The 26953-nt window shown below is 38.9% G+C and overlaps 1 protein-coding gene across 3 annotated transcripts in view; it reads left to right on the top strand.

The window, feature by feature from the left end:
• Positions 1 to 26953, top strand: part of WDR37 (WD repeat domain 37) — a 64242-nt gene that overhangs the window by 208 nt on the left and 37081 nt on the right. For 2 of the 3 annotated variants that reach the window (XM_054591588.1, XM_054591586.1), the window contains exons 2-5: positions 13471 to 13648; positions 18775 to 18871; positions 24546 to 24641; positions 24982 to 25046. In XM_054591588.1, the coding sequence (XP_054447563.1) occupies positions 13511 to 13648; positions 18775 to 18871; positions 24546 to 24641; positions 24982 to 25046 (396 nt within the window). In that variant the 5' untranslated portion in view covers positions 13471 to 13510. Of the gene's footprint in view, positions 1 to 341; positions 532 to 13470; positions 13649 to 18774; positions 18872 to 24545; positions 24642 to 24981; positions 25047 to 26953 lie in introns of those variants that run through there. The other variant, XM_054591587.1, reaches the window with a different exon arrangement.

The following is a 26953-nucleotide window of genomic DNA, read 5'->3' as shown; positions in this document are numbered from 1 at the left end:
AGACCAGCGCCGACGCGGGAGCTAGAGCCCGGTGATTACCGAGAACTAGGAGCACCATCGCGACTCAGCTCATGTCGCGAACAACCCCCGGCTACCCTCCGGAGCCCGGGTCTGTCGGCGCGGGCGGTGGAGAGGGACTTCCGGCGGCAGCCTGGGGCCGAGGCGGTAGTTCCGTTGAGCAGCGGAATCCGAGCGGACTTCCGGCGGCAAGGATGCGGACGAAGCCAGGCGGAACTTTAGGGGGCAGGGCGGGACTTCCTGCGGACCGGAAGTAGCGGAGGGTCGCCGGGATTTCCGGCGTCGTGGGCGGGGCTTCTGGCTCCCCCCCCACCCCCGCGCCGGGCGAGGCCGGGACTTCCGACGGCGGCCGGAAGCGAGGGTAGTCAGGCTGCCGGGTCGTGGAGACTGTTCGGGGCTGGGTTAGTGTCCTGCGTCACCGCGTCGGTCCCGGCTCCGTGTGGCTGGGAAGTGACAGGTGGCAGCGCACGGCCCGGCAGGCAGTAGGCGGCGGGCTCGGCGGCGGCGTGATTGGTGAGTGCCCAGGCCGCCATCTTCCTTCCGGGACAGGCTGCCCAGGTGAAGGCGTCCACGGCTGTTCTTGGGGTGGGGATATGCTGTGGAGGTCCGTTGGGCCCCTGCTTTCCTGAGCCATCTCACGAACTTCATTGCCCCCATTCGTCCCCGCGCGTTCCCCAACTCCGTGCACTTTAACTCGCGCCCCCTACCCCGCCGCGGGGGACGTCCGGAGAGCGTGCACTGAGTCCAGGTGTGCCCGGCATCCCGGCGCCGCAGGCGTCAGTTAGCGTTTTCATTGCCGGAGAGACCGCGTCCCTCATTGCACGCGTGGTGTGGGCAGGTGCGGAGAGGCCTGGGGAGCGGGCTTCTCCACAGCAGCCGTCGGCCCGGCTAGGGGAAAGCTGCGCCGGCGTGGGAGAGCGCACTGTCCGTAATTTAGGTTTAATCGGCCGCCCTTTAAGTAAGTCTGGTGTTCTGGTCTACGCGTTTGGCCCGGGAATTACCTACCTGTGAATAAACAAATTCTCCAGGTAGTCGCGTACCCCAGGTCTGGGCTTCTCTCCGGTTCCTGGGCACCTTTTGCAAGCTCTCTTCACTGTTTGGGGCACCTCCAGGTCAAAGGGTGGGTAGCCAGTCACTTGTAAAGTGTCTGAAGGAGATGGAATAACGCAGGGACCGTCAACCCTTGTTTTTGTTAGTACTGCCCAAGGAGGCAGGAGGATAGTGTACCCTGGTCACATTCAGTAACAGCGGTGCGAGGCTGTTTCCTAGTCTCCATTCCTAGACTCGTTTTGTTATTGACAAGGTTATGTTATAATATCCGCATTCTTGCAAAGTCCTCGACACAGGACATTTTTGTTTAGTATGCTTCCTTCCTCTTCTGGATAGCATTGTCATACTGTTCACTTCACTTTGCACTTAACCCTGCACCCTTATGTCCTCCCACCTACGCCCAGGTGATACCAAGAGCTCTCTGAATATCATGTCTCCGTTTTTCTAAGGACAATATTTTACTGTCCTTATTGAGTTTCGTCCTAGATTTTGGGCTCATTAAAAAATATGTTTATTAATTGAGAGAAAGAGAAACATCGATTGATTGCCTCGCACTGGCATCCCGACCAAGAACGAACCTGTAATGTGGGTACCGTATTTTGCCATGTATAGTGCGCTCCCCTGCATAATGCAAACACGTTTTTGTGCAGCTATACCCATGGCATGTAATCATTATACCCATGAACAAGCACCCTTATTTTTCCTAAAACATTTGGGCAATACTCTGGTTTCTCTTCAGATTGTAAAACTCTTTTGCCTTTTACTAAAAAATTTGGGCAAAACGCGCATTATACACGACAAAATACAGTGCTCTAACCGGAAATCCAATCCTAAACCTTTTGGTGTTTTTGGAGGCGCGGGGTGAGGGGGGGGGGGCACACAACCAGGACAACACTCCAACCAACTGAGCCACACCGGCCAGGTCGAGCTCATTTTTAAAAAACTGCTATTGAGATCTTTAAAAATTCTTGGTTGTTACTTTCCATTTAGTGATGTCCCTGGGTTCATTGGTGTGTCCTGTGCTTTCATCCAGATCACTAACAAAACATTTTGAACAGGTAAGACTGCTGACTGATTTCTGAACTTGCCTCCTGCTGATACTACCCAGTAGTGGAGTTTGGTGTTTCAGCCTGCCAGGAATTTACCTAATGCCTTCACAATGACATGCTATGGAAAATTTCATTGAAATTCTTGTGGAAATCCAGTCAAATTTTATATTTTTAAATGTCACATGAAAATTACGTTCTTTAAGCTATTCTTTTGCATATGATTAATATTCATGAAATAAGTTTTTCTCTTGCTAAAAATAGTTTAAAAATCCCATTGGATATGAAATTATGAGTAGTGTTTTGTCTGTAGGAGATAATATGCATGTGACAGTATATACTAAGGACACAGGAGTTAGGCAGAAGGAGTGTATATTAAATCCATTTATTTGAATGATAGGATAGGGATGTTGAATTTTTGGAGAGGACTAGCCTTTATTGAGAGTAAATATTTTAAGAAAAACTACTAGGACATTTTATTCACATAAACCTGTTCAGTATGGTGATCTGTTCTGTAGTACTGAGTTAGTATGAATATTTTGAAGGACAATAATTATCTTTTGGAATTTCAGGCTTCAGTGTTTGTATGTAGGTGAAACAGTGCATAATAGTTAAAATAGCTGATTTTTAGAGTTCTTTATAGTTCTATGACCCATTTATTAAAGTGTTTATTAGCCTGTTAAATATTTGGAAACTGCCTCTCAGGGGTGTTGTGAGCATTGGTGATTGTTTTTACTGATTCATTTGAGTCTCACAGCAACCTTTTCTAGTTCTTCCACCTCAGATCACCTGCCCACCAATTAGTATGTCTGTTGTTTCTTTGTGTCTGTATCTCCTCTTGGTCTAGCCTAGGTTCCATGCTGCATCATTTTAATAGTCCGTTTACAAATATTTGCAACTTCTTTACCCCTCTTTCCATGTCAACCTGAAAAAACTCTAAACTCATTTTCAAATGTTTAAATAAAATTTAAGCTAACACTGACCTATGGTCTGAGGTGAAGATAATAGATATTTTAGCTCCTGGGCCAAGGACTAATTCTTCAAGGGGGGGGGCCTGCTGTGAAATGGAAGAGGAGTGGCGTTGGGATTTAGTGATGCCTGTTGGGAAGAGGTAGAGGATGTGAATGAAGAGACAAGTACAATTTTTTAAAAGTTTCAGGAAAAAAAATTGTGATAGCAACAGAAAAAAAGGAAGTTGGAACTAGGAGAACCTACAGATCTAATTATCAAAGAATGGTGAACTATAGCTGAAGAAATTAGAGGAAAAGTTGGAACCTCAATTTGCTAGATAATATTTTAGTGTTAATACACAGTGTACAGCATAGGCACATGAACCTATCTCTGAAGTTTGACTGCACAGAGTTTAGAAAGTTACAAAAAGATAGAATCACTCAGTATGAAAAATCTTCATTTGATGCCAGGTTTTGGAGAACCAAAATCTCTTCCAGATTTATAATTTATAATAGGTTGAAATATATATTTGCTTGGAAATTAATCAATGGTGAAAGACTGCCTGCGAATGGACTGTTTTGTGAAGTGACAAACAAATTGGCAAAGCCAAGAGCACGATGTGGTTCATAGAAATGAGTGAGGGGTTAAAAACTCAATTAAAGGCAGAATGTTAGGATTTTAAAAATCAGTTGTGAAGAAGACTGATAATTTCCTACTGAAGATATAGTGGCTGGAAAAACCAGAGGTGTGATATTAAGAGAGAAAATCCACTGTGATGTGAAAGGATGGTTGGTATTGCAGTTTCTGTACTTTCTGAAACCAACTGAAAGACTCTTGGTAGTGCATTAACTTTCCAGTTTATACTTAACAGAATGCTTCTGCCCAAGTTCTTGAAAGAAAGAGAAACCTTTACTGTTTTATTTGCTTGATTTAAATGTCTAAAGGAAAAGTCTCCTTTTTTCTTTGAGGCTCTATCAGGACAACTTTCACTGTGTTGTGATATTTTCATCCCTTTGCAAAACATAAATTGCAAGGTAACTGGTAAATCTCTGTTAATGATTTTGGTAACTGATAGGCTTTATGAAGTTATTAATACGTATAATCACCAAAAAAGATAATTATATTCTCCTTCCTATATTTTCATGAATATAATTTCTGGGGAAGATTCCATTAAGTTAGTTTGATTTTTTTGGCCAATTTTTATATGTTTCCATTTAAAAAAACAATGAAATACTCCTCAATGGGGGTCATATGAATTATTGCACAGTATAGATTTGTTATATTCAAATTTGTTGAATTTAATATCAATAGTCTTTGTTTTCTGTACAAAATTAACCAATTACAGATTCTGCCATTTTGAGTTTTTCTTTATGCCTTTATTTCAACCATCTCTAATTTCTCTCCCTCCCTTTCTCACTCCCTCCCTCCCTCCTTTCTTTTTTTTTTAAATCCTCACCCGAGGCTAAGCTCACTGATTCACAGAATGAGGAAGGAAGAGAGAAACATAGATAACGGAGATAAACGTTGATCAGTTGCCTCCTGCAACCCAAGCATGTGCCCTGACCAGGAATTGAACCTGCAACCCCTTGGTACAAGGAACATTCCAGCCAGTTGAGCCAATTGGCCTAGGCCAGCCATTTCTAATTTCTGTAGCTCAGATTTTTCAGATCTAAATTCATCTAAAGATTTGTTCTGTCGTTGAAATCAGAAACAGTGTTTGCATATGTCATTGAAGGGACCATCAGTTTGATTTTGTATTGCCTATTTCACCAGAAATACGTATTATAAACTTTACTTCTTGCAAAGAAATTGACATCGGAAGGCATTGGATCTAGAGGCTTGATGGGGTCAAAATTCCCATCTACTTTAAATGTAGACTTCTGACAGATAGAGAAATAAAGTCTAGTTCTCTTTTCACCTCTAGATCTGTATACCTCCTGTGTTCTTGTTATTTTAGCTATTTAATGGCATTGCAAACATAGTACGTTCAGTGTTTAGTTCCTGATTTCTTCTCCAAATCTGCTGCCTCATCTCAGTGGCCTGGCCTCCATTTCACCTACCTCTTGCCTCAGAAATGAGGGCTTTTCTTGCTAACCCCTCTCTTCCCCACCTGTTCCCCTGGTCCCCAAATCCGATCATCTGTCCTGTAATCTTTTTTTTTTTTTTTTAAGATTTTATTTATTTGTTTTTAGACAGAGGGGGAGGGAGGGAGAAAGGGAAAGAAACATCTATGTGTGATATTTTTAAAAAAATCACGCTGCTTTATTCTTGTATTCTTATTTTTTTCAGATTTTATTTATTTATTTTTTAGAGAGAGGGGAAGGGAGGGAAAAGGAGAGGGAGAGAAACATCAGTGTGTGGTTGCCTCTTGCACGCCCCTTACTCTGGACCTGGCCCACAACCAAAACATGTGCCCTGACTGGAAACCGAACCGGACACCCTTTGGTTTGTAGGTTGGTGTTCAGTCCACTGAGCCACACTAACAAGGGCTGCCCTCTTATCTTAACTGTCATCGTTAATCGCCTAGACTACTTCAGTAACTTCCTGAGTAGCTTCCCTTTTTCTAGTCACCTGTTATTTACATGTATTTTTACATAGCAACCAGACTGGTTTTTAACGCAAATCTAGTGTCATTTGTTTAAAATGTTTAAGTGGCTCATCAATTATTTTAGGATAAAACCTAAATGTAAAAAAGCAGAATCTAAGCCTGTCTGTCTGGCTTACCTTGCAGCATTCTCTCCATTGTTTACTTACTCTGTTGTAGCCACATTACCTATTTTTAGTATCTCTGATTAAACAGTCTCATTCCCAGCTCAGGGCATTTGCACACACAGTTTCTGTCCCTTTCCATTTCCCACTAATTCTTCAGTCTCAATTTAAATGACAATTTCTTACAGTGACCTTTCTGACTGTAGCTAATATCTGGTCTCATAATATTTGTATATCTCTTTCAGAGTACTCACCATAATTTATTTAAATTATAATTTATAATTTCTATAATAAGTTATGAGATTCTGTGTTTAATGTCTGGTTTAAAACCCAACTCTAAGCAACCTGAAGGTAGGAACAAAGCCTGTTTTTTTCACTACTATATTCTTAGTACCTAGCTCATCTACACACTTAACAAGTATTTATTTGATAGATGACTTTCATGAAATAAGTGTTGTTATTATCCCTGTTTTAAAGATGACAAAACTAAGCCTTAGGAATGTGGTCAAGTTACTTGACCAAAATTACACAGCTAGTCAGTGGACTAGCTGTGTATTCATTCATTCACTCACTTTCACATTCATTCATTCACTTACATTCATTCATTCATTCACTTCATTCATTCATTCATTCATTCATTCATTCACTTACACATTCATCAACTCCTGGAGGATGTATTTATGTCAGGCAACATGGTAGGCCCTACAAATACAGTAGTGAACACAGATAGCCACATCCCAGTTCTCATAGTATTGATGATGTAGGGTAGGAAGCATTCACTGAGTGAGAAAACCACAAATAAGATCTAAGTACAGATGTAGTTAGGATCGTGAAGTGCTAGGGCTAGCGGTAGTCAATGGAAGCCTTTTTGAGGGGGTAACGTTTAAGCTGAGGCTTTATGCTGAAAAGGACCCAATCTTTAGAAGAGTTGGTGGAGGGGATTAAAGTCTGTATGACCATAAAACCTGTGTTCTTAACCATTTTATTCTCTTATGGATTTCCTTCTGAGAGAGGTGTTTAACTTAATTATTTATATCCATGTATTCCACTAAGTATTTAAATATATACTTCTATTCACTGATATTTCTTAGGGAAACAAAATGTTATTATAAGTGTAGAGCCAAAATTTGCAAGTGAAATAAGGTGTGATGGATTAAAGATTGCTACAAATTCTTTCTCATTTTCCTCCTATCCAGAGATGAAGTCTTTTTGCTCTCTGCCTCAATCTGGGTTGGCCTAGTGACTTGTTTTAACAAATAAAATACCAAAAAGTGAGAGAAATAGCCCTGTGGCATAGTGGATTGAGTACTGGCCTGTGAACCAAAGGGTTCCTGGTTCAGTTCCCGGTCAGGGCCCATGCCTGGGTTGTGGGCCAGGTCCCCAGCAGGGGGGCACACAAGAGGCAACCACACATTAATGTTTCCCTCTCTCCTTTCCCCTCTCTCTAAAAATAAATAAATAAAATCTTAAAAAATAGAATATAAGAATAAAGGGTGACTTTTTAAAAAGTGAGAGAAATAGATTAAAAAAAAACAAGAATTTTAGAAAAAAATTACAAGTATCTTCCTATTTTTAAGTTTCTAATTTTTAGATTGGAGTTACATTTGTCTACATAATGTTATAGAAAATAGTTTTAATAAATTAATGAATTTCAAAATTTTAAAATCTACTCATGCAGAACTGACCAATTTGAATGCCTTCCTGTGCTGTAAAGTGAGACCTCGTTGCCATTTTAAAAGGCCTGCACATACAATGTGAGGCACAGAAGGTGATCTGGCTTTGAACTTACAGAAAGATAGAGCAGATGTCCTTTTCCTGTTCCTCTCCCTAAGTACTGCTAAAGACGCTGGACATTATATATAAAACAAATATAAGAGTGAAAGGTGGAGAGAAGAAAGTAGACTGATTAGATATATTGGCACCTGAGAAATGACCCAGAGCTGAGTTCCCTGGCTTTTCTTTTTGCCGCATATATCCCCGACTGAGACTGGAGAAGCTAGCAAACCACAACACTAAAAGGCTCAGACAGAAAGCCCCGAGAAGAAGCCTGCTCTCTAGCCAAAAGACCAGGAAAGAGAGAGTCCATCAGACAGAACATTTAGAAAACACTGCAGCTCTCACCCTCACCTTTGCTGTCAAGGGCTGGATGGGAAAACTAGACCTTTACCTTCACCAGTTGTATTGAAGTGACACTCTGCTGGGTGTTATCAGAGAAGGCCATGTGAAGGGCTAGAAGTCTCATCTCTGCAGGGTAGTAACTCTTCCTGCTGGGGTGGCATCACAGGAAACCTAGTAGAGTCTGGAATTTCACCACACTAGGTACTAGTGATACTGCATAGGGTGCAGTAACTGAGGAATCACCCTGGTCCAGCTAGGGTGGTGTGAGCAGAGTTCAAGGAAGTGGCTGAACTCTTACCCCACCCAGGGTCAATGGAGGCTGAGTGGGAAACTCCCAGCTGCCACTGACCTTCCATGTCTACCTGGCAGAGTCAAGGTCGTGCCCATCTTTGCCTGCTGGTGCAGTGTCAGCAGAGGCCTGCTGTAGCAGAAGACTTAAGTCAGATCTGAAGTCTGATAGTCATAATTCCCAAAATGTTGAGGCTTCAATTGAAAAGGTCATATGTACATGCAGAAATAGGAAAATCTAAACCTGAGAATAAATCAACTGACAGCTACACAGAGATGACAGATATTAAAATTATTTGACAACGATTTTAAAGCAGCCATCACACAACTATTTTAACCCTTGAAACAAATGAAAACTAGATAATCTCAGGAAGAAAATGTGGGATATAAAGAAGAAACATGGAAATTTCAGGACTGAAAAATACAGTATGTTAGACCAGTGGATGGCTTAATAGCAGAATGGAGAGGGCACAGAAAAGAATCTGACCTTAAAGACAAACACTAGAAATTACCCAATCTGAACAACAGAGAGAAAACAGATTGAAAAAAAAATTAACAATCTCAAAGACATGGGGTGCTTTAACAAAAAGACCTATCATTCTTGTTATCAGAATCCCAGAAAGAGAGGAGAAAGACAGTGGGGCTCAAAATATATTTGAAGAGATACTAGCTGAGTATTTTCTAAACTTGGCAAGCCATAAACGTACAGTTTTTAAGAAACTTAGTGGAACCCAGACAGGAAAACCTCAAAGAAATCCATGCTAAAACACATCACAGACTTCTGAAAACTAGACAATAAACGCAGAGAGAGAAATGTCAATTTACCTATAATAGAAAAGCAATTTCAATTACAGTGGATATCTTATCAGAAACTATGGATGGCAGAAGGAAGTGACACATTTTTCAAGTGCTGAAGGAGAAGAACTGTCAACTCAGAATAATATGTCAAGGGAAAACTTCTTCACATGATTTGTCCCTAGCAGGCCTACCCTAAAAAAATAAATAGAGGAAATTCTCTAAACAGAAAAGTGACGGAGTGTGGGAATGCAAGGAAGGAAGAATTAACAATGGAAAGAGCGAACATATCAGTAAATTCAATAGATGTCTCCTCTTTACATTATGTTTGAAGGTTGAAATGTAAGTGCCTGATGTGGTTCTCTTTGTATGTAGAGCAGATATTTAGGGTTGGAAGAGAGGGACAAGAGGAAGTAAGGTTTCTGCCTTTTACCATGAACTGATAAAATGTTGATAATCAGTAGACTATGATACATTGTGAAAATATCATACCTACAACAGTTAGTAGAAAAAATTACAAGATATATTTAAACTATAGTATAGATACATCAAAATGAAATTTAAAAAAATGTTCAGGTAACCCACAAGAAGGTAGGAAAAAATAAAATGAGAGAACAAACAATGAATTGTGCACTGTGGTCAAGTGAGTTCAGTGGATAAACTGATACTGCATATCATGTTATATTACACAGTACTTGTGTAATTGTTAGCAGGTTAAAAAGGAAAATCCACACAATCATATTAAGAAAAAAAACATGACAGATTTCAACACTCATTCCTGAAATGCTCAGAAAACAAACAATAGAAGGGAACTTTCTCAACCTGATAAATATTTACAAAATCTGCAGCTAGCTAGCATCATACTTAATGGTGAGAAACTGAATTATTTTATTTTATTTTATTTTCAGAGAGAGGGAAGGCAGGGAGAAAGAGGAGGAGAGAAACAGTGTGTGAGAAAAACATCAATAGGTTTCCACTTGCATACTCCCAGCCGGGACCTGGCCTGAAACCCAGGTATGTGCCCTGACTGGGAATTGAACCAGCACCCTTTTGGTTTGTGGGATGGCACCCAACCCACTGAGCCATGCAGCTCAGGGCCAATTGTATTTTTTTTTTTTAAAGATTTTGTTTTTAGAGGGGAAGGGAAGGAGAAAGGGAGAGAAACATCAGTGTGTGGTAGCCTTTTGTGCATGCCCCACAGGGACTTGGCCCACAACCCAGCCATGTGCCCTGACTGGGAATCGAACTGAGGACCCTTTGGTTCACATGCTGGTGCTCAGTCCACTGAGCCACAATAGCCAGGGCCCAACTGTATTTTTATATACTAGCAATTAACATGTGGAAACGGAAATAAAAATATATTAAAGTTGCTCAAAAAAATTAAACAAGTGTAAATTTGAAAAGATATATGGAGGACTTTCATGCAGAAAACTGCAAAATAGGAAAGACATCAAAGATGATCTAAATAAACAGAGATAAACTCTGTTCATAGATTAGAAGTTTGAACATCATAAAGATGCCAATTCCCTCCAAGTTGATGAACAGATTAAGCACAGTTCCTATTAAAATCCCCATCAGGATTTTTGTAGATATGGAAAAGATTGTTTTCAGCTTATATGGTCGAAAAGCAAAAGAGCTAGAATAGTTAAGACAACTTAGGAATCACTAGCTGATTTCAAGACAGCACAGTAGTCAAGACTGTGGTACTGGCAGAGGGGTATATTACATAGATCAGCAGAACAGAATAGAGAACCAAGAATAAATATCACATACATGTAGCCAATTATTTTTGACCAATATTCCAAACTTTCTTAGATCAGTGTAGGATGGGTAGTCCTTAACTTAATAGTTCTGGAATAATTGGGTAATACCAGGAAAAAAACAAAACCCCCAAAATCTTGGTCTAAACCTCACACCTTATAAAAACCCAAAATAACTCATAAATTTAAGTATAGTTTTAAGTAAAATTTTAAGAAAACAGGAGAAAGTTTTTGGCATTTCGGGTTGGTGAAAAGTTCTTAGACATGACTCAAAATATGATTAATAAAAGAATAATTGATCAGTTGGTTTTCCTCAAACCAAGTTTTGCTTTGTGAAAAAGCATTGTAGGCTGAAAAGACAAGTTACAGAAGGGGATAAACTATTTACAATCTCTATATTTGACAACTCATATGAAGTATATATAAATAATTCTCAAATCTTAGCAGTGAAAATCCAAACAATTGTATTAGAAAAATAGACAAAAGACATGAAGAGACATTTTACTGAAGGGGTATATGGACAGCAAGTAATCACACAAAAAGCTTTTCAATATCACTAGCGACTAGGGAAATGCTAATTCAGACCATGACAAGATACTACACACTGATAGGAACAACTAAAATTAAAAATAGTGAGATAATCAAATGCTGGCAGGATGCGAAAGACAGAATCTCTCATACATTGCTGATGGGAATATATTTTACTCTGAAAAATAGTTTGATAGTTTCTAAAAAAACAAAAACATGGTTTAACATAGTTACCTTATGACCCAGAAATTCCATCCTTAGGTGTGTACACGAGAAATGAAAACATAAATGCACACAAAAACTTGCATGCTAATGTTCACAGTGGTACTATTCATAGTAACTTAAAAATGGAAACAACTCACTGTCCATCAATTGATGAAGGATTAAGTAAAAAATGGTATATTTGGCAATAAAAAGGAAGAAATTGCCAATACAGTCTGTGACATGGATCAGCCTTGGAAACATGCTAAGTAAAAAATACTCACAATAGACCAGGCTCTAAATTGTATGAATTTATCTATACGAAATGGCCAATATAGGAAAATTTAAATGTAGAGAAAATGACTTAGTGGCTGTCTAAAGTTGGCTGTGGGAGTGATTTATATGGTGTCTGAATTATTTCTCAGTAATTTTTTTTAAATGAAATATACATTTTCCATATATGCCAACAATCTCATGCTTGGGCATTCATCCAAAACAGATGGAAACCGTGGTTCACACAAAACCTGTGTATTACTGTTCATAGTGCTTTGCTTGTAGTAGTAAAAATTTGGAAAGAACCGATTTTTTTTTTTCTTTTTGCAGTAGGTGAATGGTTAAATTGTAGTACATCTGTACTGTGGAATACTACCCAGACTCAGAAGGAAGTAATTATTGGTGCGGGCAGCAACTTGGGTGGATTTCAAGGGTATTAAGCTCAAAATCTCCATGGGACACATACTCTGTGCTCTCATTTACAACACAGATGATAGAACAAAAGTTGGGAAATGGGTAGGTTGTGGGGTAGAGCTCAAGAAAAGGTGGCATACTTGCAGTTCTTACAAAGTAAAGTGGGGAAGGGAGAGGATCAAAAGATAGGGTTAGTAGTTAAAGAAGGAATATACGTAAGTGTATTACCTAAAATTACATGAATTACCAATACCATATTGGGAGAAGGAAGGATCAGTAAGAGCAAAAAATGTCCAAAATGTGAATCTGCAGTTGAGAAAGGAAATGTTATGTGTATGTTACTTAAAATTATATTAACTAACAGTGATATAGTTATATTGGGAGGAAGAATTGATAGCAAGAAATAAGTAGGTAGTATCTAAAATGGGTAAATGAAAATCTGTCCTGTCTCATGAACCCCTGACCACAGGGGAGTATTTGGAACACGGCTGGTTCCAGCTGAGCATGCTGTGAGTATGAAATACACATTGAAGTTTGAAGCGTACAGACTGAGCCCATTAGTATTTTTTGCATTGACGAAAATGAAACTATTTTAGACATATGGGTTAAATAAATCATTGTGAAAGTAATTTCACCTGTTTTTACTTTTTAAAAATGTGACTAATAGAAAATTAGCAGTTGCATGTGTGACTTGCATTATATTTCTCTAGGACAGCGATTTTCAGCCTTTTTCATCTTCTGGCACACACAAACTAATTTCTAAAATTCTGCAGCACACTAAAAATATATTTTGCCAGTCTGACAAAAATATATATAATTTTGATTTATTCACATGGGATGGCTGTTGTTGTGTTGGCTGTTGCCATTTTTTTATTTGACAGTCTAAGGGAAAAAGAGGTCAGTGCCCCTGACTAATAAGTCAAGTATTGCATGTTTTAAAAATTCTTATGTCACACCAGTTGAAAATTGCTGCTCTATAATCTGTAGTCTAGGACATGTAGTAAGAATTGGTTCCCCTGGGGAGTAGGCTGAGCCTGGGGAAAGTTGGATAAGGAAGAGTTGTTCTGTTTTTTAGGCTCTCCATTGCTGTTTGATTTTTAAAACATCTTAATGAAATTTGATAAAAAAAAAATTACCTCTTTAACAAAGGCTGTGTTCTCTATTTTAAAACGTGTTGTCATATTCTAAATTACACAGTAAAATGTTAACCATCTTAAGGAAGTTTGGAATTAAAAGTAGTCATTGTCTTGTCCACTCCTTTTTCTTCAGTTTGCTATAATCAGAAATAAAGTATACTTGTTTTTCCTGCTTTTGTCTAGCTTATTGCTGGAGTGACCAGGATATCACCTTGTGGAAGTAATGCCCACAGAAAGCGGGAGTTGTTCAGCTGCTCGCCAAGCAAAACAAAAACGCAAATCCCATAGCCTTTCTATACGAAGAACTAACAGCTCGGAGCAGGAGAGGACGGGTCTGCCAAGAGAAATGTTGGAAGGACAAGTAAGTTAATGCTGAGCATGTTTGTAGTAGTCCAGAAATAACCAAATATACAGGGCCTCTAAAATAGAGAAAAAGTGTGGGTTACCAAAAAATCTAAAACAAATCCAGCTCCCCCATCCCCAAAATTAAAACTGCTGTCCAATATAGCAACCTACACAGTGACAGGATTCAAATCCCAGGTTAATGTTTTTACAGTACAGTTTATTATAATAATAAAGTGTGTGGGCAGTTTGGATCAGTTTTTCTTCGTGCTGTTCTGCAGTGTAGTTTTTATTCTATGGTGCAAGCTTTGGTTGTCTGTCTGATAGTCTCAAGAAAAAGAGAATAAATATCATTTCAGTGATCTCTTTCTGTTCTCTGGAGAGTTTCTGGATTCAGATCTTTCAGTGAGTTTTCTTGGCTTTATCCTCAGTTTGCTGTAGTGAGTGTGTCATCTGTTGTTGATCACATTACAAGTCTTTCTGATAATTTGATGTTCCGTTTGAATGAACTAATATTTTACTGATAAAGATAAGTTTTAAATACTTTTTCTAGTTTATTTTGATAAAAATGTTAGTTTATAATGAATAATGTGAAACCTAAATACAAGTATATTTGATAGTAAAATAAATTGTAGCTATATCTGTTTATATTAGTATATATAAACATATGTAGAAAAATATATACATATGTTTTATGATCATTCCTTCACAATTATAACACTCATCTGCCATAATGTTACAGAAAAATAAGGCTGAAATCTGAGAAATTGACTCATTGAACATTGGATCATGTTAGATCCGTGCTTGGGATGCTGATGTCTGGGCCCATAGGGTGTAGCTTCTAGGAGGGCAGCAGTGCACATTCAGAACCTAGTGCAGTTGCTGGCATGTAGTAAATACTCAGTTATAACCCTGTTAATATATATTGAATGCATGGATAAATGAACAAATACCTGGTTCTGTCTTCTAAAAGAAATTAAATTTTAACTTAGTGTTAGAAATAAAATCATGGACTTTAAGGAGCCTTCAAAATGGCTTTGATATTCTTAGTATGTTAGTGAGCTTGGGTGGCCATAACAAAGTACCACATAGACTTGGGGACTTGACTTTATTCTCCCACTCTCCTGGAAGCAGAAAGTTGGAGATGAAGATGTGGGCAGGGCTGGTTTCTCCAGAGTCCTGTTTCTTTGGCTTCTACTAGATGGTTGTTTCCTGTTTGTGTTTTATATGATCATCCCTTTGTGTGTATCTGTGTCCTAATCTACTCTTCTGATAAGAGCACCAGTTAGATTCGATTAGGGCCCCCTCACGCGCCCCCCCCCCCCATGATTCCATTTTACCTTAATCAATGTAGTTCTGAATACAGTCACATTTTGAGGTGCTCCAGGTCAGGAATTCCACGTATGAGTTTGGGGGAACACAGTGTGTAACACTGAGGAAAGTGAATGTATGAACCAAAGCCATGCAGTAGACCTTCTGTGATGGACTGTTGTGGATCTGTGCTATCAGATATGTGAGCCACAAGCCTCCTGTGTCTCTTGTAACACTGAGAAATTTAAAAAATTTTGGACCGTGCAGGTAAATAGTCTAAGATATGTATTTTAATTAAATTTTTTTAAAATTTATTTTTATCTTCATCCTGAGGACTTTTTGTTTGTTTGTTTCATTGCTTTTTTAGAGAGAGAGAGAAACATCGATGTGTGACAGATACATTGATTGGTTGGTTACCTCCCAAATGTGCCCAGACTGGGGATCGTTTACACTTGGACCAGGGATTGAAATCGCAACCTAGGCATGTGCCCTGACTGGGAATCAGACCTGCAACCTTTTGGTTACGGGGCAGTGCCTCAGCCAACTGAGCCACACTGGCCAGGGCATGTTTTTTTAATTGTTAGATATTCTTATATTTCTAGACGTGAAAATTATACAACGTTCACTAGCATCTCCTAGCATGAACTCCCATATGAGGTACATGTGTTCTTCTCTTGGCTTTCTGAGTGCCTGCCCTCCATTGTGATGTAGCATGAGTTGGGTGATTGCATCTCAGGGTAACCCTTTATGAAGGCCATTCGGAGTTTCTGAGTTGCACAGCCTAGCACTGCTCTTCAGCCTTCATTGTGGCATCTCCAGCGTTCCTTAGAAGGTGCCTACCTGTTGATGAGTACAGTGTCCTGGATGGCTGGTGTGAGGTGCTTTACCTGGTTTAGCAGCGGGAGGATGGAAGCGATGGTGTGGGGCACAAGCAGCTGGCATGGTGGGTTAAAGCCGAGAGGTCTGAGAGTACAGGTGGTTGATTACCAGTGGGTTTGAGTTGAACAGTAGTTCAGCACTCTGTACATGAGGTTTCAGTCATTTTCTTTGAGTTGTTGGTGAGTAGTATCAATAGTGAAGATTAGTGTAAAGGACCTGTAGTAAGTTAACCTCTTAGATTCATGAGTTGGAAGTAGTTTGGAAAGCAGTGTTTAGTGCAGGGATGGGAGCTCTGTAGTTGCAGAGGGCTACTGAATCTGTGTGCATGGAGCACTGATGGTCCTGTATCCAGGTTCAGGCTGCTGTGGTAAAATGCAAATCCCTTTATGAGCTTTACTGAATTAGTAGCTTGTCTGTCATGAGTTTTCTCAAGTGATACTAGAAGTTCAGCTCTTCAGTCCAGGACCTGTGGAGTCAAATGGCATGAGCAGAGCTGTTAGGAAAGGTCAGGAGGAACTCTGTCGGGAGCGCTTACTCAGCCCCTGTTGCCTTCTAGTGGAAAAGTTCTCATTTCACTTCATGTTGTTTCATGATTGTCTTTATCAAGTGATGTTAATGGTGATATGTTAGTTTTGTCATTACAAATGCATTTTATATTAAGAGGCATTTACTGTTTAAGTAAATGTAACATTTCAGTGGCCGAATAAGGATCTAAAATATTATGGGTGTAGGTGAGTTGAAATTGATAAACATAAGAGGAGATTTGGCCTTGGGAATCAGAAAAGCTTCCAACAAGTGACACTTATGAGGAGGGCTAACTGAATGTGGGGTTCAGGAAGAACATGCCATGGAGAGGGAAGAGACTGTGCAAAGGCCACAGGCTGGGAAGACAGTGTGTTAAACATTAATTGTGATGGTTTACTTTATTTTTCGTGGTTACTCTAAGTTTTTTCTTTTTTTTTAAACATTTATTTACTTTTAGAGAAAGGGGAAGGGAATGAGAAACAGAGGAAGAGAAACATGCACGAGATAACGTTGATAGGTTGCCTCGTATACCCCCAATTAGGGACCCAGCCCGCAGTCCAGGCACATGCTCTGACTGGGAATTGAACCAGCAACCTTTTCATTCGCAGACTGGCACTCAGTTCATGGAGCCACACGAGCCAGGGCTAAGTTTTTATTTTTTTTCCCATGTTTTTATTGGTATTTTAAATGGGAATTGAGAGAGGCTGCATGAACCAGTTCTGCCAGATTCCGTTTGTAAACAAGTGGCTTCACATATATTTTCAAGTAGCTTGTAAAATGTACTTGAGCATTCTGTGATTACTTCAAAACATACTGCCAAAATGCATATGTCATTAGAGATCATTTTGTCTAAAATTCTTGTCTTCCTAAAAAATTACTCTGAGAAGGAATTTAATAAATATTATATGTACCTTTTTATTTACAACTCAGACATTAAAAAGTTTGTGCTGCATATAAATTTGGAAAATCACTTAGAAAATTACACTGACAGCAGTTAAGTGTTAAAACATTAATTTAGAAATGCTGCAGTATTTGTTAAGAATTTTGTTTGAAAATACTCTGCTGGGATGAGGTCACATAGAAAATACTATACTATATAGACCAGGGCTGTCCAACCTTTTGGCATCTTTGGGCCACACTGGAAGAAGAGGAGTTACCTTGAGCCATACATGAAATATGTCATGACAAAAAAACAAAACAAAACAAAACTCAGTGTTTTAAGTAAATTTACAATTTTGTGTTGGGCCTCATTCATAGCCATCCTTACAATTTTGTGTTGGGCCTCATTCATAGCCATCCTGAGCTGCATATGGTCCGTGGGCTGCAGGTTGGACACCCCCTGATTATAGACCATGTCCTCAGGAGATTACAGCAGAATGTAGACTGGGTTAGTCTCCCTGTTATTAGCAGTGTCTGGAAGGTAAATGTTTGTCAACACAGTTGGTGCCTAGGATACTGCTTACTTTTTTGACTATACCTAAAAATTCAGGTGAGATGTTGGTTGTTCCCATTTGATTTCTCATGAGTTTTAATTGAGACAGAGGTGTGCAGAGCATGTGCTGTGGCACGCAGGTACGAGGAACTTACTGGGACTTACATGGTAATGCTTTCATTTAACTGACACATGTTTTGCTTTTACAGGTGAGATTTTTCTCTTTTCTGTCTTCTCAATAATCTTTTAATCTTTTAGGTATTACGTAGAGTAATAGGAGATACTTTGCTTGAAGCACAGTGGACATGAGGACTCTTTGAGGCACATTTTCTATTAGTACATCACATTAAAATTTATGATACTATATGATAGAACTTAAAAGCTATTTATAATATTTTATTTATGAGAACTGCATGCCTTTTCCATAAATTTGCAAGTTTTTAAATAAAGTATGCTTATTTCTTCCTTTATAACAAGAAAAGTTATATTGTTTTGAAGAAGTGCTTATTCTTGAATCCCATATTATCCTAAGTAACCATTCATACAATGTGATTCTAGTTTTATCCATAGAAATTTGAAACTTTAAGTTCTTTAAGTATTTTATGTATAAGAAATAAAACGTGTGAAGATTTAAGATGAGCCTAAGATAAGATAATTGACTTTTTAAAAAAATCCTCACCTGAGGACATGCTTGTTTACTTATTTATTTAAGAGAGAGGAGAACGGGGGCGGGGAGAGAGAAAGAGGAGGACAGAAACATAGATGTGAGAGAAGACATCAATCTGCTTCTCACACACACCCCGACTGGGGACTGAACCACAGCCTAGGCATGTGCCATGACTGGGAATTGAACGCGTGCTTTTCAGTTTACAGGATGACACTCGAACCAAGCCACATTGACCAGGGCAAGAAAATTCACTTTTGAAAAAGTATATTGGTACTTGAATTCAGTGTCTCATTCATTCATGCATTTTAAACAAAGTCTTCCCTCTCTCCAGGATTCTAAACTGCCTTCGTCAGTTCGCAGTACACTCTTGGAACTGTTTGGTCAAATAGAAAGAGAATTTGAAAACCTTTATATTGAAAACTTAGAATGTGAGTATTTCTGGTCTCAGTATATTTTTATAATTTTTCACTTAAAAGTCTTTGTGAGTCATATTGATGTCTGGACATTCATCACTGTATTTTTTTTTTTAATGTATTTTATTTGTATCCCACCCAGCATCCCCCATTCCCTCCAGCATTTCCTCCCCCTTCTTAGTTCATGGCTATGGGTCATACATATAAATTCTTTGACTACACCATTTTCTGTGCTGTTCTTAACATCCCCCTGCCTATTCTGAACCTCCCAATTTGTATTACTTAATTCCTGTACCTTTTCCCCGATTCTCCCCCTTCTCGCTCCCAGCTGATAACCCTCCAAATGATCTCCATATCTGTGATTCTGTTTCTGCTCTGCTTGTTTCCTTAGTTTGTGTTTTAGATTCATTTGTTGATATTTATAAATTTATTGCCAGTTTAATGTTCGTAGTCTTGATCTTTTTCTTAAATTAAGTCCCGTTAACATTTCGTATAATAATGGCTTGGTGATGATGAACTGCTTTAGCTTTACCTTGTCTGGGAAGCACTTTATTCCCTTTGATTCTAAATGATAGGTTTGCTGGATAGAGTAGTCTAGGTTGTAGATCCTTGCTTTTCATCACTTTGAATACTTCTTGCCACCCTTCTAGCTTGTAAAGTTTCTTTTGAGAAATCACCTGACACTCTTATGGGAGCTCTCCTGTAGGTAACACTCAGCTTTTCTCTTTATGTTTTTAAGATTCTCTGTTTATCTTTAACCTTGGGCATGTTAATTATGGTATGTCTTGGTGGGGTCTTGTTTGGGTCTATCTTGTTTGGGACTGTCTGTGCTTCCTGAACTTGTATGTCTTATTTCCTTCACCAAATTAGGAAAGTTTTCTTTAAATAGTTTTTCAAATAAGTTTTCAATTTCTTGCTCTTTTTCTTCTCTTTCTGGCACCCCTGTGATTCAAACGTTGGTACATTTGAAGTTGTCCTAGAGTCTCCTTACACTATCCTCATTTTTTTGGAATCTTTTTTTTTTCTTGCTGTCCTGATTGAATGTTTTTTCTTCCGTATGTCCCAAATCATTGATTTGATTCTTAGCTCCATCCTCTCCACTGTTGATTCCCTATAAATTTTTCTTTATTTCACTTAGTGTAACTTTCGTTTCTGCCTGGGTATACCCAGTGAGTTCCTTGAGCATGCTTATAACCAGTGTTTTGTACTCTGCATCTGATAGGTAGGTTACCTCCTTTTTTTGTTTAGTTCTTTTTCTGGAGTTCTGTTCTTTGATTTGGGCCATATTTCTTTTGTCTCCTCATTTTGGCAGCCTCCCTGTGTTTGTTTGTATGTATTAGGTAGAGCTTCTTTGACTCCCTCTCTGATGTAAAAAAGTGCATTTGTAAGTTGGATGGGCTGAGCCTTAGGTAATCATCAGGGCAGGGCAGCCTGTGTGAACCAGATTGATGGAGTCTCAGATGTGCTACTACTGCTCTGTGTCTCTGTGTGGGCAGCGGGGGGGGGGGGGGGGGGGCGTGCGGCTCAAAAAGGAACGGTGGCCACTGCCTGGGCTCTGGAGTTTTGTCCAGGAGGAGGCTGTCTCCTGGCACTTGCCCTGATGTCATATACTTCAGTTTCTCCTTCTATGCCATGGTGCACTTCATGCTGCTGCCCTGTTCCTGGAGCCCAGCAGGAATGAGACTGAGTAAGGCCTAAGTCCATTGTGGGCCCTTTAAGAGGCAATGCCTGAGAATCCCATTGTTTTTCCTCCTGCTCCAACCCCTACTGGTTTTTATAGCCAGAAGTTATGGGGACTTATCTTCCTGGCACTGGAACCCTGAACTGGCTGGTCTGGTGTGGTGCTGGGATCCCTCACTCCTGAGATATCCCTCCTGATTTTTATACACCACACGCGGGTTTGGGATCCACCCGTTCCGTGTCTTAATGTCCCCTCCCCTCCTACCCATCTGAATGAATGTCACTTCTTTTAATTCCTTGGTTGTCAGACTTCCATACAGCCTGATTTTTCTTTCGGTTCTGGGTAATAATTGTTTTATAGTTTAGTTGTAAAAAGTTTTGCTGTGGTATTTGAGGAGACAAGTCATGTTTACCTATGCCTCCATCTTGAGCGGAAGCCCTGTTTTCTTTTTTTGCTGCTATATTAAGTTTAGTGGCTTACAATAACACAGTTCATTACCTTACACCACTGCAGACTAAAATCAGGAGTGGGCAGAGCTATATTCCTTCTGGAGGTATGAGAAGGAATCTTCTGCTCATTTGAATTGTGGCAGATTTCAGTTACTTGCAGTGAAGACAGTGGTCCCACCTTCTTGCTGGCATTCCCAGTGTCTTGAGCCTGCCACACTCCTTTGCTTGAAGCCCTTTCTCCTTCCTTTGTCAGCAGCAGGCAGTCTTTCTAGTGCATCTCTGACTCCCACTTATGGGTGTGTGGAAAGGATGGGCTGCCTGGGTCATGCCTTATAAGTTGATTCCAAAAATTGAATACTAATAAACAGCTTTTGCATTATTAACATGGAGATAGGTAGGAAGACATTACTTGGTTTTTAGAAAACTGACCTTCGCTGAAGGCCTGGTCATAAAGAAATATAAACAATGTAAATGAATCTACCATTTCAGTTGTCATGCCTTATTTATGTCACCTGTGTATTCTAAGATCACAAATAACCTGTCAATATACCTGGGAATGGTTGCTATGTCACAGTTACATTTGAATTCTCGGCAGGCAGGACTGAAGAAGAGTAATTTGGAACAGGTTTTACATCCTGTATAGAACAAATCACTTGTATTCCCTTAAATAACAGGTTATAATGGAAAGATACTGCGTGGAAGTTTTCCTTTTCACTTTGGTTCATTTTTAGGTTTTACTTGTAATTTAAATAGTTGTTTGATTCATTTGCTTATAATAAGTACAATCCTGCCACAATGCTTTAAAGCACAAGATACCTATTACTTCAACATCTGCATATTTCAAGTCTGGTAAACTCTACTAATCTCTTACATGCAGAAATTCTTGACTATTAAAAAAGTAATAATAAATGGGTAAAATGCTAAAAATGCAGATGTCTTTAACTGTAATGGTACTAGATGGGAGGAGACAATGAGGGAAGGGGAAAAAAAACACGTTCCTGTGCAGGGAATGTGGTTCAAGTCTTTGGATCCTTGAAGTTGGCCATCTTGTCTTTAGTTCTTTTCTTTTTTTTTTTAAGATTGATTTTATTTATTTTTAGACAGAGGGGAAGGGAAGGAGAAAGAGAGAGAGAGAGAGAGAAACATCAGTGTGTGGTTTCCTCTCATGCGCCCCGCACTGGGGACCTAGCCTGCAACCCAGGCATGTGCCCTGACTGGGAATTGAACTGGCGGTCCTTTGGTTCGCAGGCCCGGGCTCAATCCACTGAGCCACACCAGCTAGGGCCTTGTCTTTGGTTTAAAAAAAAAAAAATTATTCACCTGAAACATATAAAATAGTATTGAATATAAACTGTAATTGAAGAAAAAGTTTTCGATTTGTTTTAATTAAAAAAAATATTTTTTTAATTACAAAATATTTAGAAGCAATGCCTTCATTTCCTTAATGCAGCAGTTTTCAACTTTTTTATCTCATGGCATACATAAGCTAATTACTAAAATTATGTGACACACCAAGAAATGTATTTTTTGCCTGTCTGACTGGGTGCTTAAGCATAATTTTGATTCATTGAGACCAAACAGCTATTGTTGTGTTGGCTGTTGTCATTTTTTTAATTGGACAGTCTAAGGGAAAAGAGGTCAGTGCCCCTGACTATGAAAATCGCTGCCTTAAAAAATCAGGCAGTATACAAAGAAAAGATATCTGCCATTGCCTATCCCACCTTGCAAAGGAAAACATTTGCTATATATTTTTTTCTTTAGAGATTTTTTTTTTTAAATGAAAAAAATTTTTTTTAATCCTTACCAGAGGATATATATATTTTATTGATTTTAGAGAGAGAGGAAGGTGGGGGCGAAGAAAGAAAAAGAAAGAAAGAGAAACATCAATTGGTTGTCTCCCATACGTGCCCTGACTGGGGACTGAACCTGCAACCTAGGTATGAGTATGTACCCTGACCAGGGATTGAACCTGCAGCCTTTTGGTATATGGGAGAACGCTCCAACCAACTGAGCAACCCGGCCAGGGCTCTAGTGATAATTTTTATAAACTTAATCTACTTCTGTTTTTTGCTGTGTCAACTTGAGGCCATGTGCAGTTGTGCTTGGCTATGAAATGTTAGTAAATGACACAACCTTTACTGCTTACTGCTCCATTACTTTCTAGTTTTTGTTATTTTATGGGGTTTATGTTTACAGAATTTTTAACTGTAATTAGGTTTTTCATGCTTTATAAGTTGATTCCAAAAATTGAATACTAATAAACAGTTTTTACATTATTAACATATTTTCACTCTAGAACTAAGTGGTATGTTTGGACCATCAGCGATGAGAGTATAATCCTATGTGATTTAAACTTTGCTATTGGAAAATTTAATGTTTTGATATTGGATTTTTCTTGTTAAGTTCATCTTGAAAATTTACAGAGGGCGAAAAATTATTCCATCTTTTTATAAAGTAAAAGTTATTTATTAAGTACCATGTACTGCATCTGATTTAAGTGCGTTTGTTTTTTTTTTAAATTAAGTATTAGAGTTGTATGGACCTGAGGGTTGTTGAGTTTCCATTGTGATGTAAGGCCTTGTGTTCTATGAATTTGTGCAGTTCAAGAAAAACTGTAGGATTACTGGTGACTAATGCTGGCAGTTCAGTGGCTTCCTGCTGCCTGTAAAATAGAGTTGAAATTGCTCAGACTGGATCTGTTCAGAGCCTTTTGTGCTTGGCCTTTTTTCTAACTGATATCATTTGTACTTTAGCCTAGACGGCTTATCTCACTGTAGCCTGAACAGATCTTGTCTAGACCTGGGAGGCAGCATGGTAAGCATATATACCCTTAGTGCTGTGGCCAGTCAGGGTCTAGGTGCTTGGCTGCAGTAGGTCATGCCCTTGGGTGAGTCTGTTTCCCCGGCTGGCCTCTTTTCTCATCGGTACAGGGTGGATAACAGTGGGGGTTAGGAGCATGCGTCTAAAGCACAGCCATGTCCACATCTCCCTTCAGTGTCTACTCATTCTCTTTATAGGTGATGTCCTTCCTCTTCATTCTTTCTTGTGTTCCCATACTTCTACTCATTTTTCATGACTTTCCAGCAGTTTTAAATTTTCTTTATATATAATCCTCACTCGGAGCTCTAAGGTGCCATGCAACAATGGTTATTTTTTTTTTATTTTATGTTTTTCCCCCTTGATTTGAGTGTTCTCAGCTAGACTGTAAATACTACATTGAGTTTCGACAGTATCAAGATAGTGTTTTTAAACATATAGAATAAAGTAGAAAGGAAAGGAACTATATTGAAATCCAAGAACTCTGCTTGGCGAGAACCCTGATAGTATCTATCATGTCTTCCCTGTGTAGGAAGAGCATTGGAGTTTCTAATTTTAGAATGATGTCTTGAGGTTTTTTGAGAACTCAGTAAATTGTGACCGTGTTTATACGATATTATTCATGTCTTTTAGACAATACCAACATATAACATTTTTATGTGCTCAAGTTTTAGAAATGGTTGGTATATTTAAACAGAAAAAGTACATACTTTACCTTTTTGAAAATGTTTTTTACTTCCAGTGCGTAGAGAAATTGAGACTCTTAATGAGCGTTTAGCTGCAGAAGGACAAGTGATCGATGGGGCAGAGCTGAGTAAGGGCCAACTGAAAACTAAAGGTAAGGGGGATGCTTGTGAAGGGGGCCCTGCAGATTACAAGGGGAGGGGATTTGGAATTTAATGTGGGACATGACTCACTTGATTTTTGTGGTTAGCATTACTTGAATCCAGAATTTAGGTGTGGACATAGAGGAAAGAAGGAGGTGCCTAGAAGCTCGGGCTCCTGTTTCAGTCCTGCTGTTGTCCCCATGTTTGCATGGACAGGCAAACCTGCTTAGTTGTGTTGTTTTCCCATGTGAAATGGACAATCACATTAATGTCTGCAGTCTGTTCCTGCTCTGAATTTTGTGGCTCCTTGGTTGTATGACTGTATTGATTGTCGATTCTCTGTCTTGGCAGCCAGTCACAGTACCAGCCAGCTTTCTCAGAAGCTGAAGACCACTTATAAGGCCTCCACCAGCAAGGTATGCAAGGCACTGGCTTGCGGGCCAGCCATGTGGTACGTAAGGTGGGCACATGTATACTCTAAGTTGCATATTTTTCAATTGGAATTGTGTGATAGAAAAAAATAAACTAGTGTATAGGAAAATTCAATTTTTAGAAGGCATATCATTGTTAAATGACTACAGAGTGTGGAAACCTAGATACTAATACTTGTGATATTAATACATTATGCATCATTAAGTATATCTTTGAGGAAAAACATTTTATATTATTATTTGGCTTGATATAGGTAATATGAATTTGGAGAAAGCTAATAAGTGAGTGTACTACAGTGAAATTAAGTTCTGAGCTATAATTACATTTTAATTCACCTTCTCTAATTTACTATGTATGACCAGAAAACAAAGGTCTGTTTCTAAGGCAAATAGGGACATTTGTAGTGTTTTCCTTTTTCTTTTTTTAAAGATTTTATTTATTTATAGAGAGGGGAAGGAAGGGAGAAGGAGAGGGAGAGAAACATTTATGTACCAGTGAAACATTGATTGGTTGCCTCTCTTACACCCTCAACCCCTGGGGACCTGACTTGCAACCCAGGCCTGTGCCCTGACCAGGAATTGAACTGTCACCCTTTCAGCTTGCAGGCCAGCGCTCAGTCTGCTGAGCCACACCAGCTAGGGCTGATTTTTTTTCTTAGATTATGTTGTCTGACTTTGATTAAGTGGTAGGATTTAATTATTTGGAAATTATCTACAAGGGAGTACCATTAAGAGTAACATTTTGAGGTGATTTTGTATGCATCTCAACTTAGAGTATTTTGAATATACAAAATGTAAATTAATTACTTAACCTTAAAAAATGTGCATTCCTTTTCTAAACCTGAGGGAAAGTTTAAATTTGTGGTGAGTCTGCTATGAAGACATAAACAGTCATTTTTAGCTTTATATTTTTCCAATTTGTTCCTTGAACTTAAAGTTATTTTCCATGACATCTGGTCTTTCTGCTATTTCTGCTTATTTGGAAAGTCTTTGGTAATTCTTAGTTAAGAGTCTGAGTATTGCTAACATTTTCTTGCGTGTTTTTTTTTAATGACTCGAATGTAAGTGGCTAATTAAAATTTTTTATGTATTACATAGTTTACACTTAATAGAATTGAAGTTTTCAATAAATTAATATTAACTTTTTTCTTAAATGGAGCGAGGTGCTGTTTTTTCTCATTTAACTTCTTGTTACACTGTCTTGAATTATATTGTTTATTTAGTGGTTTCAGCTTATGTATATAATGTAAGGTCTTGAATGTCAGATTTTCTGGTAATTTCTGAAGTAGCGGAAGAAAGGATTATATAAAATTATCACTTACCATGAGTATTGAAAAATAAGATTGGGGCAAAGGTAAGGGTATATGCACAAGAACACTTTGCTTTAAAAAAATATTAGAGATATTTAAAGCCCAGTCATTTTGGATACTAGAAATTCATCTGCATTTATAAGCACATGAGTACTGATCTTTATAGCATTGTGCACAGTGTGTGTACCCATCTTAAAGAGTAACAGTGTAAATATGTAACATTATTTGGAAATGTGTGAAGTGATCTGATAACAGAATGTATTCCAGTTTATACCGTCCATGTCTGGGTAATAGGGCTAGTACGGCCCAACAGGCAGACACTGTGGTCTGGGGTTTATTACTTCCTCTTCCCCACTCAGCAGATAGGTAGATAGCATGGCTGGTGATGTAGAGGAAAACCGAAGTTCATTGAGCAAACCAGGAGAGGTCTGTGCTCCCTGGATGGCTGATGATTATCTCTAATGCTTCTTGGGAGGGAGGCAGGCCAGGTGCAAGAGTCTGACTGGCAAATCACTTGAAAGAAAGCTTACGAAATTGTTCACACATTGGATTTTGTTCAAGTGTAGATGATAGCTCAGTTAA

This window comes from Pteronotus mesoamericanus, unplaced genomic scaffold (genome assembly GCF_021234165.1).
Source record: "Pteronotus mesoamericanus isolate MK-2021 breed Mesoamerican mustached bat unplaced genomic scaffold, CSHL_Meso_final scaffold_232, whole genome shotgun sequence".
Classification (NCBI taxonomy): domain Eukaryota; kingdom Metazoa; phylum Chordata; class Mammalia; order Chiroptera; family Mormoopidae; genus Pteronotus; species Pteronotus mesoamericanus.
Note: the sequence above shows the minus strand (reverse complement) of the source record. Positions and strands in the feature narration are given on the sequence as shown.